General features: G+C 33.8%; 1 protein-coding gene across 8 annotated transcripts in view; it reads left to right on the top strand.

The window, feature by feature from the left end:
- The window catches only part of SMAP1 (small ArfGAP 1), a 182,131-nt gene that overhangs the window by 58,718 nt on the left and 106,522 nt on the right, over positions 1-16,891 (top strand). Inside the window, exon 2 of one of the 8 annotated variants that reach the window (XM_079146540.1) lies at positions 13,806-13,926. The exons of 6 other annotated variants lie outside the window; for them this stretch is intronic. In XM_079146540.1, coding sequence (XP_079002666.1) covers positions 13,855-13,926 — 72 coding nt within the window. In that variant the 5' untranslated portion in view covers positions 13,806-13,854. Of the gene's footprint in view, positions 1-13,805; positions 13,927-14,832; positions 15,336-16,891 lie in introns of those variants that run through there. One more of the 8 variants, XM_079146541.1, reaches the window with a different exon arrangement.

Here is a 16,891-nt window from a genome sequence, read left to right as displayed (position 1 = left end):
CAGAATTGCTTCTTTGCTGTATAAAAGCTTTTTAATTTGATGCCATTCCATTTATTAATGCTTTGCATTACTTCCTTAGCTTTACTGGTCTTATTGACAAAGTTGTTACTTGTACCTATATGTTGGAGTGTTGATCCTGTGTTTTCTTCATGCATTTTCACTGTTTCTCCTTCCTTGGTTTTTGATCCTCTTTGAGTTGATTTTTGTATAGGGTGAGAGATAGGGGGATCTAGTTTCATTCCACTTATGGATATCCAGTTTTCCCAGCACCATTTGTTGAAGAAGTTGTCTTTTCTACAAGATATGTTTTTGTCACTTTTGTCAAGGATCAGGTGACTGTATCTCTGTGGATTTGTCTGTGTGTCTCCTATTCTGTTCCACTGACCTTTGTGTCTGTTTTTATGTCAGAACCATGTGGTTTTTGTTACTCTAGCTCTAGTATAATGTGAGGTCAGCATTACTTTTCTGACTTAAAATTGCTTTGGCTATTCTAGGTCTTTGGTTCTCCCAAATGAATTTAGGACTGTTTTTTCCTAGTTCTGGGAAGAATGTTTATTGGTATTTTGCTGGGGATTGCATTGAGTCTATAGTTTTCTTTAGAAATGAGGCCTTCTTAACAATGTTAATTTTGCCTATCCATGAACATGGATGGGAGGTCTTTCCATTTTGTAGTGTCTTCCTCTATTTTCAGTGTTTTGTAATTTTCATTTTAGAGGTCTTTTCCCTCTCGGTTAGATTTATTCCTAGTTTTTTTTTTTTTTTAAACCTATGTAAATGGACTTGTTTTTCTGATTTCTTTTTCAACAAATTCATAATTGGCATATAGGAAAGCTATTGATTTTTGTATGTTAATTTGTATCCTGTAACTTTGGTGGATTTATTTATAAACTCTAGAAGTCTTTTTCTTGTTTGATGTGTGTGCAACCATTAAGAGAGCTATTTATTAAATTGTAAAAATAAATTAATATGATCCAGGTTGCAAAAAAAAGATAACTTACAGGGATCTTCAGTATTAATGTCCGAGCATAGGAGGTGCACAGTGGTGTCCATCAAGCTCCAGCTGCAGACCTGGGGCCATGATCTCCTTAGAGAGCAGTGGTCTTATTGGGTGCCTCCTGGAGATAACTCCTCTCTTACCAGCTTCATGTTTTAGATTGGAAACCATTTTTGCCTTTTACACTGAAGTGCTGCATTGTGGGTACTGGGCTTCCCTCCTCAGTTTTGTGTCACCAATACTAAAGAATGCATTTTTTTTCTTATTTATTTATTTTTATTTTTAGAGCTTTATACATAGTAGTTGGGTTCATGCTGACAAACTCATACGTAGCTGGAAATTGATTTCTGTTTCTAGAAGTCTTTTGGTGGAGCTTTTTGGATCTTCCAAACTACAGAATCATGTTGATTTGCAAACAGTGATAATTTGATTTCCTCTTTTCTTATTTCTATTCCTTTTATTTTCTTCTTTTTCCTAATTGCTTTAAATAAAATTTCAAGTACATATTGAATAAGAGTGATGAGAGTGGACTTCCTTGTCTTGTTCCTGATTTTAGAGGCAGCCGTTTGTTTTTCTTCATTCACTATGAGGCTGGATTTGGGTGTGTTGTATATAACCTTTATGATGTTGAGGTAAGTTCCTTCTCTCTTGTTTCTTCAGTGTTTTTATTATGAATTAGTGCTGAAAGGCTTTATCTGCATCTGTTGGTATGACTAAGTGATTTTTCTCCTTAATTTTATTTATGTGGTGGATTACGTTTTTTGATTTGCATATGTTGAACTATCCATGAATTCCTGGCCTGAATCCAGTTTGGTCATGCTGTACACTCTTCTTCTCAATGTGTTGTTAAATACCATTTGCTAATAATTTATTGAGAATTTTGCATCTGTGTTCATCAGGGCTATTGTCCTGTAGTTTTCTTGATGTGTCCTTACCGGGCTTTGATATGAAGGTGATAGTGGCTTTGTAGAATGAATTTGAAAGTGTTCTGGGGCTGGGGAGATAGCTCAGTTGGTAGAGTGTTTGCCTTGTAAGGACAAGGCCCTGAGTTTGATCCCCAGCACCCCCCTCCAAAAAAAAAAAAAGGGTGAAAGTGTTCTATGCTTTCCATTTCATGGAATAATTTGAGGAGCGTTGGCATCAAGTTCTTTTTTGAAGATGTGATAGAATTCATCTGAGAATTCATCTGGTCCTGGTCTTCGTTGGAGATCTTCTAATTACATCCTCAAAGCTCATTGCTTGTTGTTATTCTGTTTAGGTGTCAGTATCCTTTTGGTTCAATTTTGGCAGGTCTTGTGTGTCTAGAAGTGTATCCATTTCTTCTAGATTTTCCAATTTACTGAAGTAAAAGTTTTCAAAATAATCCCTATTGATTCATTCTTTGAATTTCTGTGTTGTCTGTGGTAATACCTCCTTTTTCAACTCTAATTTTTAAAATTTGGGTATTTTCTTCTTTTTCTTTTGGTTAGTTAACTAAGGGTTTAATCAATCTTGTTTATAATTTTTTGTTTTAAACTGGGAATTGAACCCTAACTTTACCACTGAGCTACTCTCCAGACCTTTTTATTTCTTGTTTAGAGACAGGGTCTACTGAAGTTTCTTAGGGTCTCACTAAGTTGCTAAGTCTTGCTTTTAACTTGTGATCCTCCTGCCTCAGCCTCCTAAGTTGCTGGGCTTACAAGTATGCACCTTTGTTTATCTTTGCAAAGAATCAATTCTTTGTTTCAATGATCCTTTGTATTTTTTTTTTTAATTCCTTCCATCAATTTCAGTTCTGATCTTAATTATTTCCTTCCTTCTGCTGGCTTTGGGATTGTTTTTGAATTTTTTTTCCTGGTTTTGGCTAGGTATTTATTTATTTATTTATTTATTTATTTTAGATGGTTAGCATGCCTTTATTTTATTTATTTTTATGTGGTGCTAAGGATAGATTCCAGTGACTCACATGTGCTAGGCAAGTGCTCTGCCGCTGAGCCCCAGCTCCATGGCTAAGGTCTTTTTTTTTTTTCCAAAAAACAATGAAGAATTGTTTAGTAAGAGCAAAAATAAAACATCAAAACCAGTCAGATACAGGTACAAAGCAGGTTTTCATTTGGAGATAATTCAGAGATAGTAAATGAGAGACATTTCAAGAGGCTCACTCTAATACAAGAATGATTATATACTGAGTTCTCTAGCAATCATTAGCTCTGATAAAAATAAATATGACAGTTTTTCCACAAAGTAGATTGCAATGGAAAAGTTATGTTTGAGTCCTCAACACATTTTTTGTCATCTCTTTAAACTTCCTACCACTCCCAGTAGGATCCTGTCTAGTTCCTCCCTTTGCTGACTTACATTTGTTGTTTTTCACTTCCTCCTCATGAAATATTTTGCTGAGAATGTTCTGTAGTGTTGGTTTTCTATTTGTAAATTTTTTCAACTTTTGTTTGTCATGGAAAGATTTTATTTCATCATCCAATCTCAAGGTTGGTTTTGCTGAGTATAAGATTCCTGGTTGGCAACCATGTTCTTTCAGAGCTTGGACTATATTGTTCTGGGCCCTTATAGTTTCTAAGGTCTGGGCTGAGAAATCTGTTATCCGTATTGGTTTCCCCTTATATGTAATCTTCACTTTTCTCTCAGTCTTTAAAATCCTATCTTATTTTATATGTTAGGCATTTTCCTTATAATGTGCCTTGGTGTGGATCTGTTGTAATTTTGTGTATTTGGTGTTCTCTAAGCCTCTTGTGTTTGACTTTCCATTTCATTCTTCAGGTTTTGAAATTTTCTGATATTATTTTGTTGAACAGGTTGTTCAGTCCTTTGGTTTGTATCTCTGTGCCTTCCTCAGTCCCAGTAATTCTTAAATTTGGTCTTTTCATGAAATTCCATAATTCTTGGAGGTTCTGTTTATGATTTCTTACCATCTTCTCAGTTTGGTCAGCTTCATTTTTAAGATTAAATATTTTGTCTTCATTGTCTGAGATTCTGTCTTCCACGAGATCTGTTCTGTTGATGATGCTTTCTATTGAGTTCTTATTTATTGTTTCTTTCATTTCAAGAATTTGTTTGGGTTTTTTTCAGAATCTCTCTTTATTGAAATGCTCTTTTGCTTCCTGCATTTGTTCTTTTAACTGTTTGTTGGAATGATCATACATTGCCTGCATTTGCTCTCTTATCTCATCCTTTGCTTCTTGGATCATTTTAATTATGTACATATTAAACTCCTTTTTTGTCATTTCTACTGCCATGCTGTCATTGGGTTCTATCAAAATAGCATCTTGGTTTGTTAGTGATACTTTCTTCCCCTTTTTTTCTCATGTTGGACCTGTATCTTCCCCTCTAGCAGTGAAGATCTAAGGTATTGCAGCTTCCTCTTGTAGGCTTATTGTGACCCTGCAGGTTTCAAATATCTCTCCTTTGAGTATGAGATTAATATTAGCAGCAGCCAATATAAACAATATGCAGCCCTAAACCAGATAGCCCTATAAGGACATTAACAGTATTGTAATAAACAGATAGGATGAGTTCAATTATTATCTGTGTTATAGCCAATAGGCTTGCACTGAGCTCTATAATTTCTGACAGTGAACAGAGAAGATGGGGAGGGGTGTGGGATGTAACTGGTAATGGGATAAGAAGTGAGTGTAGATCAAGGGAAGAGTGAGAGTAAGATCAAAAGAAGTTGGTTGTTATCATGAGAAAAAGGAGAAAGAAACTCTGAGGAAATAGGTAAATAAAAAGAAAATAGAGTGAGAAAAAAAAAGAAGAAATAAAACATTAAAAAATTTAAAAATCTGCAGTACAACAGTCATCTACCACTCAAACCTCCCTGTCTTCAGTATCCCAATGAAATGAGGTGCCTGTCAAAGAGTCCTCAGTCTTCTGTAGGCATCTCAGGACAGGAGCTGCCCCACCCAAAGATGGCGGCCTCCCCCTTGGGGATAATTCAAAATGTCTGCACCAGCCTCCAAACCTGCTGGGGAGCCACACCTTGGGTGCTGAGTCCGTGCAGGGTGGTCGTGGGTGGTGGGCAGACCTCTAGGTCTTTTTAGATGTATCATTAGTTATTTATTTGGAATCTTTCTGATTTCCCTATGAAGGCACTCATAAATCTAAACTTTCCTCTTAGAACCATCTTCATAGTCTCCCAGAGATTCTGATGTGCTGTCTCTATATTCACATTGGATTCTAAGAACTTTTAAACTTCTCCCCTGATTTCTTCTATTACCCATTAATCATTCAAAGGTACATTGTTCATGTAGTTTATGTAGTTTCTGTAGTTTTTCCAGGTGTTGATTTATAATTTTTTCTATTATGATCTAATGATATGCTACAAAATATATCATTTCTCTTTTGTATTTACTGTGAGTTGCTTTGTGAACTAAAATATGGTCTGTTTTGGAGCTGGTACCATGAGCACTGAGAAGAAAGTTATTTGACTAATGTTGGATGAAATATTCTATAGCTTTCCTGTTAGGTTCATTGATTGGTAATATTTTTTTAGGTCTGAAGAGTCTTTACTGATGTTATGTCTAGATGACTTTTTTTTTTATGGACAAGAGAAATACATTGAATTAATCCAGAATTACTGTATTGTGGCTTGTCTGAATCTTGAAGTCTGGTAGTGACTGTTTTATGTAGTTAAGTGCCACCAACATTTTAAACATAAACACTTACTATCATATCTTCTTGTTGGATTGTTTCCTCTAACAGTATGAAGTGACCTTATATGTCTTTTTTGATTAATTTAGCTTGTATGCCATCCATAGAACTAATTGCTGCAGTACGAGTGGTGGGGTGGAAATTATATAAACTAAATAGTTCTGAAAGGTGATAAAAATATAGCTCATTAAGAGAAAAAAACGGGGTAGGAAGGCAGAAGTACATTTAGAATAATTAATATGTACCAAGAAGTACAGCAGAAGAAAGGTAGCAAGTGAAGGTTATAATAAAGGAGAAAAGGATAATAAATGTAAAATAAAGAGAGAAAATAGGAGAATTTGTATATTTGAGGGAGAAGAAAGAGTAACAAAAGAAACAAAACAAAACATACTAAAGAAATAAAAAAAACTAGCCCTCAAAAGACAATGCAAAAGAATAAATGGATAATAAAAAGAAAAAACATATGTGCATAAGTGTGTATATCCATGAAGCTGTCAACAAATGCAACAAGAATGCCCCCCCCCAATTCTTAATGAAACATGAAATAATTATCTCTGCTGAGGTGATCAAAACTGTGAACAAGGATGCATATTCACTGCCTGTGCCAACCCCTTCTTTCTGTTTTTTGTTCTCCCTTGGACTGTGTGCCCCTTAGAGCAAGGGCTGGGGATTATTAAATCCTTTCTCTTTGTGTTGCACACTGAGCTGCCAGCTGAAGTGGCCTGGTACTAAAGCTAGTTGAAACAGCTCTCAGCTTCCATTCTCATAGTATAGGACAGAATGAGGAGCATTGTCACTTGGAGCTTTGTTTGAACAGATTAGGTGGAGGCATTCCCAGGACAGGCCTGATGCAAAGTTCTGAATGGAAAATTCAGGGACTTCTAGGATGCCTATTTGTGCTTGGTATCTGGGTTTCAGGAGGTCTCCCAAGAATTCTCCCTGTAGTGCAGGGTGACCACCTTCACAGTTCTCACACATTCTACCTCCCACAAATAAGGCTTTTCCAGGTTCAGTTTCAAGGTGTAATCACACCCGCCTCTTCAGTTTCTGACCGTCCTCACCTGGTTACAAGCACCACCAGACACAAAGGGAAAACAAGTTGCACTCCCTTCCCTCTCTCTGACCTGAATCCTTCAGAATTCAGTCTTCTTTAGAATTCAGTCTTCTTTGTGCCTGTTTCAGTTTCATCCTGCCAAGTACACCCTAGGCCACATGTTAGATGCTTGCTGGATCAGTAGGGCAATATTTGCTATGATCTCCTGGGTTCTTGCAGCAATAAACTGCAGTATGGCCTCCTCAGGATGGTTCTGCCTCAGCTCTCCCCTTGCCACTTGAGAAACACTGAGCATTTTTCAAATACTGTGCAACTTCTGACTCAGATAAGTTCAGACTGCTTTTCTCTTTTACAGGTTTTCCTGTGATAAATCTGTCCATTATGTTCCCCCCTCCCCCGACTCTGGAGAGTACTGGTGCCAGCCACTGCCATCAGCTTGGCTCCAATATATTCTTTCTTGTTCTCTGTTCAAAGCACACACATTTCTGGGTCTCTGTGAGTTTCTGACTCTCCCTTATTGAATTTCTGTGGTTTCCCTCTGTCACCCATCTCACTGTAAAGCAGTACTCCTCTGACTTGAATTCTGAGGCCCAGAGCAACTGGAAAGTGCATTCTTCCTCTAATCTGCCATCTTTGATCTCCCACATTTGTCATTCTTAAAAAATATTGAACATCCCTTGTATGAAGTAATTGGTAATTTTTTCTAGCATCCATTGTAATTCCATGTTCTTTGGCATGGAGTTATCCAGTTCATGACACTGAAATCAATGTGGTTTTACATTTTCTACTTACGTTTGTATATTCAGTAACTCTTGTAATTAAAATTTTTGTTCCTTTGTGAAAGAGACTTTATGAAGAAAACTGTTAATGGGGTGACAGAAGTTAAAAGAAAGTAATAGCTCTGATTAGGCATGAATTTTTTTTCTGGATATAATTATTCATTCAAGTAGAATAAAAATGGAAAATCAGAATTAGTTGTTGTTCTATAGCGGTATCAACCAAACTGTGTTTCATGTGGAAGCAGGAAAAAAGGATTTGAAATTGTTTTGTTGCTTCAATGTGGGAAATTTGAGCTATGGTGATAATAATTAATGTGTACTATTTGTGAATGATACACACTTACCATTTCTGCCTTCAACTCATGTCTTTGACCCTACTCAGATAGCTTTGGTTATATTGAGACACCTCTTTCTATTTAAAGGCTTGTTTTGTGTTCTTGGGTTTTTTTTTTTAATTTTCTTTTAGTTGTTGATAGACCTTTATTTTATTTGTTTATTTATATACAGTGCTGAGAATCAGACCCCGTGCCTCACACATGCTAGGCAAACACTCTATCTACCACTGAGCCACGACTCCAACCTCTGTTCTTGCTTTTTGTTTTGATTTAGTTGTTTTCCCTGTTGGAAATGTATTTTGCATATCTTTCTGGCAAATTAAATACTTCCCATCCTTTAAAGATCAGCTTAATGCCCGACTTTAATAGAACCTTTTTCTATATGTAGCTTGTGATTCATTTCCTACCAACAAGTATTTGTTTACCTTTGTGCCTGTCTGTTTAACTGAATTGTAAACTTCCAGCAGTTAGAAATTTTATCATGTTTCTCTGTAGTCCTGGTGATAGCTGCCTCTGTACTAGGAACATAACATGTACTTAAAATTTTTAATGGCATGCTAAGATTAATCTTTGATTTGATAAAATTCTGTGAAAATATTATTCTCAACAATGAATGGAGAACAGATAAAAACAAAAATTTTCCTCAAAATTGCTATTTTTTCTATAGTGTCCTTTTTCATTTCTTAATCTCTGTCCTTTTCTCCCCATGTTCCTCTATAATTTTAAAATTCTAAAAAATATCATAGTCTTATGGAGTATAACTTAAATTAGCATGTGAAGTTCCAACTCATATACGCAAATAACTAGAAAGGCAGTTATTTTTCAATATCTCAAGCCATTTAAAAAATGAAATTAATTGCCTTGGAATTACCATTACTGGGATGGTTTGTAGAGAAGCTGGACAACAATTTTGAAATGTATAGTTGGGATTTAAGCACTGAACAGGCAGATGGAGTATAGTTTAGGTGACTCTGAAAGTCTCATTCCTAAGATTCTTTGATTGAATACTCAGTCCTCTTAGGTTACCACAGCAGTTCAAAAATATTTTGATTATTTGCCTTTGAATAAAAATTATATATCACAGTTAGTAATGTGATTCAACTTTTCCCCAAAGTCTAATTCAACCTCAGAGGATAAAATTTTTTCTGTACGCCTAGATAATTCAAAACAATGTGATAATATTTTCAGGTTAAAAGTGAAAGACACATGTTCTTTCTGAATCTGCAAGAAAAACTTTCAACAATAAACTTTTCGCTGGTTATATTTTCTGTTTATAAGAAATGAAAGATCACTAGGTAAAGAGATGTGGATTTCTATTGTCATCTAGTTTCCAAGGAAAACCTATGATGAAGTATTTTGATATCCTTTAGCTTAACTTACACTGGTTATTTCATAGTATTGACTTATTTGTCTTAATTTAACCCTCGGTTCTTAGAAAAATTTTTTCCTGTGTCAGTCAAAATCATTGCTTTTTACCAGTCTTCATCAATCAACTTTGCTATGTTCTGTGACCTCAACTTAAATTCCTAATCATTTTGGTTACCTAAGAGGAGAATAGGTAAAAGAATATTGATGGAGACCTGAAATACTTCACTGTAGCTAAAAAAGCAACTAGAATTACCAGAACTTCTTATTTTTAGTGGTCATGTTATAACGATCTTCTATGGTAAAATTGGGATGTAAATAATTATAAGAGGTAGGTGTTGAAAGTGGCTAAATACTTTAGGAAAGTTTTCTCCTTGACTTTCTGACATAGAATATTTCAGGTAAAGTCATAAATTTTATTATTTAAAAGCATATTTTGTTAAATAAAATAACATGTAGTAGATTAAAGTACAGCATTTCTGTTTGGTACTTCTGCTGTCTTTAAAATTCAGAACTAGAAAGAACCTAGACCGTTGATAGGCAGTTAAAACTTAAATTTTATGTAAGTCATGCATATTTATTTTGCTTGAAACAGGATCCAAGAATGTATTGCTTTGATTCTTTTCTCTTGGGTCTTGTCTTAGCTCTTAGTGAGTAATGAGATAATCATTTTATGATAAAAATAGTTTTCATGATACAGATTTTTAAATCTCTGGATAAAGGTCAACTAAGTTATGTTTATTTTAAAATGTGAGTTCCCCAAAGGAGAAATTTGCTAGATAAAATATATTATAAAGTTAATTTTGCCTATTTTTTTTTAATGTAAAATTTACATTAGCAGTGGTACAGATATATCATGGTTGTTATATCTTGGAGCCACACCAGCATTAAGCTTTCTTTTGTTTAATGCTTATGTGGTATATCTTCTGTGCTTTTAATTTTAACCTACTTAAATCTTTAAATAGATATATATATCTTTAAGTAGGTTGCTTTTAGATAAGAAATAAGAAATGGTGTACTCCTTCAATATGAAGTTTCAAATATTTTTTCCCAGTGAAGTTATTTTGAGTTTGCTTTTTAAAAATTTAAATGTCTGAGATTGAATCTCTCCATGTTGCTAAGGATGGCCTGAACCTTTTCAAGCTCACCTCAGTCTCCCAAAGTAGCTGGGATTATAGGCATGTGCTACTGTGCCCAGCTTCAATGAATTCATGATTTTTTGAATTACACTTTTTAGTATTCTGTCTTTAAGATTTCTTCTTCAGTGACTCTTCTTACTTATTTGTTGAATCTTTCTTGCTTAACTCCCATATTTATCACTTTGTTTTGAATCTTTTTCATTAATTTTTTTAAAAAAATTGCATCAAATTTAAAAATAATTCTTTTTTTGCTTCATTTTTTAGGTCATTATTTGTTGTCATGTTCCATTTTATTTATTCATTTCTGAAATAAATTTTTTGCTTTCCTGAGTTCTGTCATTTTAATTGTGAATGTTTCTGATTTCTAATTTAGTTGTTTATTTTTTTTATAACTTATACATGTATTTTAATCAATTCTATGTTTTTTCTTATGTCTTTTAGCTAATCCTGAATTTGTGGATTCTTTCAATCTTTTTTGTGAGCACATTTTTTTTCTGGTGTGGCTTCATTGTAGAAGTGGTATTCTGCTTCTCACTCATCTTTTTTTTTTAACTTCTTAATAACGGAAATTTCACTTTGAATGTTTTCTTTCTTTCTTTCTTTCTTTCTTTGCATACTGGAGATTGAAACTCAGTGGGCTTAACCACTGTACCACAACACCCCCAGCCCTTTTTATTTTAAGACAAGGTCTTTCAAAGTTGCTGAGGCTCACCTCAAACTTGTGATCCTCCTGCCTTCCCTCCAGAGTTGCTGGGATTATAGGCTTGTGCCACCATGCCTGGCTTGATCATTTTTATGTGACATTAGTTTTCCTTTACTTTTAGAAGGAAGTGGTATTCTATACAGCTTTTTAAAGTTCATAAACTTCTCTGTTGTTTTCATGTAATGCTTAAAATAAGGCCACTTACCTTCTGAGACTTCCATGCTCTGTTTCCTTCTCTTGTTATTATCTGGAACTTAGCCTCTTCTCTCTCCATTGTATCCACTCTGCTTAGTTTTTTGACAGTTCCCAGAAATTTCTTCTAGGTGTGGGTCTCTGTCCTGGAAGGGAGACATGGTGGTTGGCTACAGAGTTCACTGGAGCTAGACTTTTTCCCACCCCCATTCCACACTTAAATGGGTCTTTTGCATTTACTTGCCACTGGACTGGGTAAAAATCCTTTCTGATATTTTGTCATTTCTCAAATTGGTTTAGTGTGGTTTCCAGGCATATATCTCTTGACTGTTCTGTTTTTAGATCCACTGGATTCCCCATTGGTTGTAATCATCAGGCGGGTCTAGTAGTTTGTCCCTATGTGATGGCATTTTGAGGTTTGTGGGGATAATCAGACATCATTTCATTTTAAGTATTGTCTGTGGGGTTTTAGTTTATCCGTCCAATAATTCTTTCTCTGTTTTTTTTTTTTTTTTTTTTTTTTTAATGAATAAATTTTGGGAACTTCCAAAACTGTCTTTTCCATTATAGAATTTCCATGCTAGGGTAATACCTGATAGAATAAAATTACAGTTATAAAAAGCCAATGTAGAGAACTCTAATTTTTAACATCTGACCTGTGTGTGTTAGAATATTGTTTAATTTTTTTTAAGGTTTTGACCCTTATATCAATTTTCATAGTGCCTTATATAAATAGGCACATAATAAGCTTTCAATACATAAATCTTGGTACACATTTTTATTCAAGAAAATCCCAGCTCAAAAAACAGTTTTCTTATTTTTGAGAAAATTGTTGTCAAAATTTCTGAAAGCATGACCTTTAAGTTGATTGAGATTTTACTTATGCTGAATCCTTCCCAAGATCATTAAATGTGTCTCCAGAGAAAAGCAGACAATGGAGCAGCCTACCGCATTGGGTGTATGTATTATGTACATATGAAAAGTGAGGTAAAGATAAAAATGTGGTATGGTTTTTAACAAAATATAATATGTGACTTTAATAAGAGTCTTGCATTTTAAAGCAGTTTCATTTAGGAAAAAGTCACATAAATTTTGAATTTTAAAAAATGTATCCTTATTTTCTTCTTCTTCTTAATTTTTTAAAAAAATATACTTTTAATAAGACTACTAAAAGCTTTTTTTTTAAAGGTGCGTATTTTAGAATTCTCTATTCCTAGTAATTGCTACAGTTCTTCGGTCAAATTAGTGAACAAAACTGTCAGATGTTGCTTAATGGATCTCTTTTATTAATTTAATTCTGTTAAATCTATACTGTCTCTCATAGGTAGACTTGAGAGTATGTCTGAAGAAATAGTAAGCTATTTGAAGATGATGGCTTAAATCCCCATATAGAATATACTATATTTGGTAGGAAATTGTTAGTTGTATTGAATGAATACATTGGGTGAATACAATGAATGAATGTTTCCTTTGGAAACAATTATTATTAGTATCATTGCACATACTGTTTTGGATTTGTAGTCACTCTTTTTCCTGTGTTATGTGAATATAATGATAGAGGATAACAAGTATGGTTAAATCACTGGCTTGAGGCTATAGAACTGAGTCTAGCTCTGTTAACTAAATGATGGGTGATCTTCAGTAAATCATTAACTTTATAGTGGCTTTTTAAAAAAATTATAGTATCTAGTCATATGGTAAGTTTTTAACATTTAAAAATATATCCTTACTCTTTATTTAGTAAACTTTGTTTATGAATTACTAGAAGCATACCAACAGTGTGTAGAGGAATGGAAAAAGTGTGCTGTGCTTGAGAAAGTAAGATAGTGTTCTGTGTGACCAGAGTTCTGGGTGTGGTTAAATGTGTCATAAGAGGTGAAAGTGAAAGTTTTAGCCATGGATTGGATTGTAGTTGATTCTGTGAATGATAAAGGATAGAGACAGGTCCAGAATAGGGAGCTCTTAAAATATTATGTTGAAAAAATAACATCTTATGCTCTTTTTAAGAATATAAATCTTAAGGACTCATTCCTGCAATAGTCTAGGCATTTAGTGACTACATCATGAAATTCACTAGTGGCAGTAGAGTTGATAACAGGGAAGCCTAAAGAAATATTGAAGAGATAAAATTACTAAGACTTTTGACAGGAGAAGGAAGAGTCCAAATAACTCCTGAGCTTGTCTTTAAGCACCTATGAAAAAAGTCACAGTATATTCCTGGACTTTAGTGGTGTGAATTTCATAAGAAGTAGAGTTGACACAAGAGTGTGATGTGAAACTTTTCCAATTTTGTCATAACTGTTTTATTTCATTACTTAAAAAAAGATGTACTCTCTGAACTTGTAGCAGCTACCAAATGCTGCAATAATAAATCAGGATCTGAGAATATCTAGAAATTGTGAAAAGGTGTGAAAATTGCTATCTGTAATTCCACATCATCATTAAAAGATCTAAATTATGTGGTTTATTCTTAAAAACAACAATTGAAAGAGAATAACTCCCCCAACAGACAGTTTCGTGAAATTAAAGGAATGGACTCTGTATTAAATACTTCCAGAGAGTTCCCGAGACCAAAAATGGTGGCCCTTCTTTTCCAGCAGCTGGAATCCAAAAGATCTTGAAACCAGTCCTGAAAGGCTTGCTCCTATGCAAGAAATCCTGGTGGCTTTTGAGAGGAAGATAGAGAACTATTCTGGAAAATTTCAAGTGGTAGTAGAGGTGAGTCACTGACATGAAGAATTTATCCAGGGACTACCAGTATTTATTTTATTTTTCTATTTTTTTTTTTTTTTTTTTAGTATATATTTAGCTAAGGCAGTTAAAAATATTAGTCTTTGTGTTTTTAAATATTTTAATGAGTAGAAAACAGTAGAGCATATAGCTTCTCCCCATCATGCACAAATACATTATAATTTTAAAAAACTTTCAACAGTCATAATAAAAACATCTTCAGCAGCCGTGGTGTTTAAGATGATGATACTGGGAAAGGGCGTGGTAAATGCATGCCATATTATGCTTTGAATATATTTTGAATGTAAGATCTGCTTGGATGAAATTTTTTATTCTTAACCCTTTTGATCCAACATAAGACTTTGCTTTCCTTAGTTGGAGGAGGATGTCCCCTTGCTCTGATTTATATACTTCTTGCAAACCCTAGCTAAGCTCCATGTAGTTACTGTTTTAGTTAGGAACAGTGTAGAATTAATAAACCCCTCCCTTTATCTTATTCAGTTTTCAAGACTGGGTGATATATGAGCATTATACAGTCCTCTGAAAGTGCAAAAATGTAAATCAAATACTCTCCCTCTCAATTCTGCACTAACTCATCCAGTTTCCCTCCAGAGAATCAATCAGTTAAGTTTCTTGTATATTCTCCTTGAAATATGTTATACATATGTGTACAAACATACAGGGAGTATACATTTTTAATTTCCTTACACAAAAAAATCTTTTGATCTAGAGGTCAGATTGTTCTTTTCCCTAATTTATTTAGAAAATTGAGTAGAAGAGTTTTATTTTAAATAGTTTTGCTTTTCTTCCTCTAGATTTATAATGGACATATAGCATCCGTCTGTTAAACACTAATGTTTAAAATTCTATTGATTATTTTAATGTCATGCATTTTTGCCATTGGTAACTTAGAAAACCTAATTGCAGTCTAATTATTTGCAGTATCTGCTATGCTATTCTATTATTTCTTCTACTTATCTCATATTTAAAAAACAACCAGTAAAACCTAAAGGGCAAATAAATATATGGATACAAATTGGTGAAAACTATGCAGGTAGCTACTTGAAGTAACATAACACTTCAGTAAGAACCTTTGTTGTAAATGGCTAGAGACCAGATCTAAATTTAGCATCTAAGGAACAGATAGGAGGAAGGTACTGAGAAAAAATGAAGATACTGAAAGAGGGGAACCCAAGGAGCCACATTTATTAGACATAGCCTCTGAGTGGAGTGGACTGAATTTGGTTTTACTTGAGTTGGACAAATAGAAGCCTGTCTGGCAATACTTTTTATCACTTAGAGAACTTTACTTTCCAAGACTTTGAAAGATTAAAACAAAGAACAGAATTCAACATGTTTTATTCTCAGGGAAAATAATCATTAACTTGGAATTTCAGGTGACCTATCATTGATCTTGTTTTTATTGTGCTTAATTATTTGTTTCCTGATAACTAATAATGACTTAAACTTGGGTGCTTTTCTTGCTTCTTACTTTTTATCTTCACATATTCATTTCAATTCTTTGTTGTCAGTAAAACTGTTTTTGTGTTACTGCTTAATTCCCATTTAGTCACTGGAAATGCCCCACTGACATACAATAGTGATTTTTTAATTTAACACAGTATTGTTACATAAAAATGAATAAATTACATTTGTGTACTTATTGATTGTATCTATTTTTATTTATTCCCATTTTTTGTTATAATTGTTCATGTAGGTTTTTTGTATGTTTTGTTAAATTGACAAATATAATAAGCAGATATAGAGCAAAACTTTAAATTGGCAGCTTTAATTCTGTTCAGACATTGTAAAACATTGAAACCTTAGGACTTTTAGAATGTACATTTTGTTTTTTTTTAATGTTAAAACTGATTGGATAAAATGTTTTGTACTTAGGCAGTTTCGGAATTAGAAATGCTTCATATGTGTTATTTTGTGATGATAATATGTTAGGCTATAGATGCTTCTCAGCAATTCAATACTTTTTGAAATTGCATCTCAAGTGATATGTGCGGCTTTGGGCTGTGCTGTTGTTCTTTGTATCAAATTGTGGGTTATATAGAGAAACTAAAAAGATGATGTACTAAAGAGGGTAAAATACTTTTAATAATAGGTTTTGGGATTCTTAAATGTTGTGTATTATACTAGTTCCAGGTAAAACCTTCCTTCATAATTATATTTTGGATAAAGATGATTCAATTTAAAATGTACAATACAAAATCCATCTTTCTAGGAATGGGCTGATTTTTTTTCTATCCTTTTTTTCTTTATTTTTATTGGCGCATTTTAGTTATACATTATTTTGGGATTTGTTGTTACATATTCATAAGTGCACACAATGTAAAAATATAATTTGGCCAGTATCATTTCCCACAGTATTTCCCCTTTCCCTCCCTTCCTCCCTTTCTAGTTCCTTACTCTAATAATCTTCCTTCAGTTTTCACAAACTTCCTCCCACCCACTTTTCCTTTTTCCCCTCTAGCTTCCACTTATGAGAGAACACATGTGATCCTTGACCTTCTGGGTTTGGCTTATTTCACTTAACAAATGGTTTCAAGTTCCATCCATTTTCCTGCAAATGACAGAATTTCATTTTTCCGTATGTCAGAATAAAATTCCATTGTTTATGTATGCCACATTTTCTTTATCTGTTCATCCATTAATGGACACCTAGACTGGTTCTATAGTTTGGCTTTTTTGAATTGTGCTGCTATAAACTTGGGTATCCTTGTATCACGATAGTATGATGACTTTAATTCTTTAGGATAAATACCAAGGAGTGAGTGGTGTAGCTGAGTCATAACAGTGTTTTTTTTTTTGTTTTTGTTTTTTTTTTTGATGGTGGTGATGGTGGTGCTGGGGACCCTTCCACTCAGCTGCTAACTTTAGTGGAAAAAATAAATAATACTAAATTTTAAATATGTTCTACGTAGCTGATATTTATCATAGCTGT

Source organism: Sciurus vulgaris (genome assembly GCF_902686455.1).
Source record: "Sciurus vulgaris genome assembly, chromosome: 7".
Taxonomy (NCBI): domain Eukaryota; kingdom Metazoa; phylum Chordata; class Mammalia; order Rodentia; family Sciuridae; genus Sciurus; species Sciurus vulgaris.
This window is presented reverse-complemented; position numbering and strand designations above follow the sequence as displayed.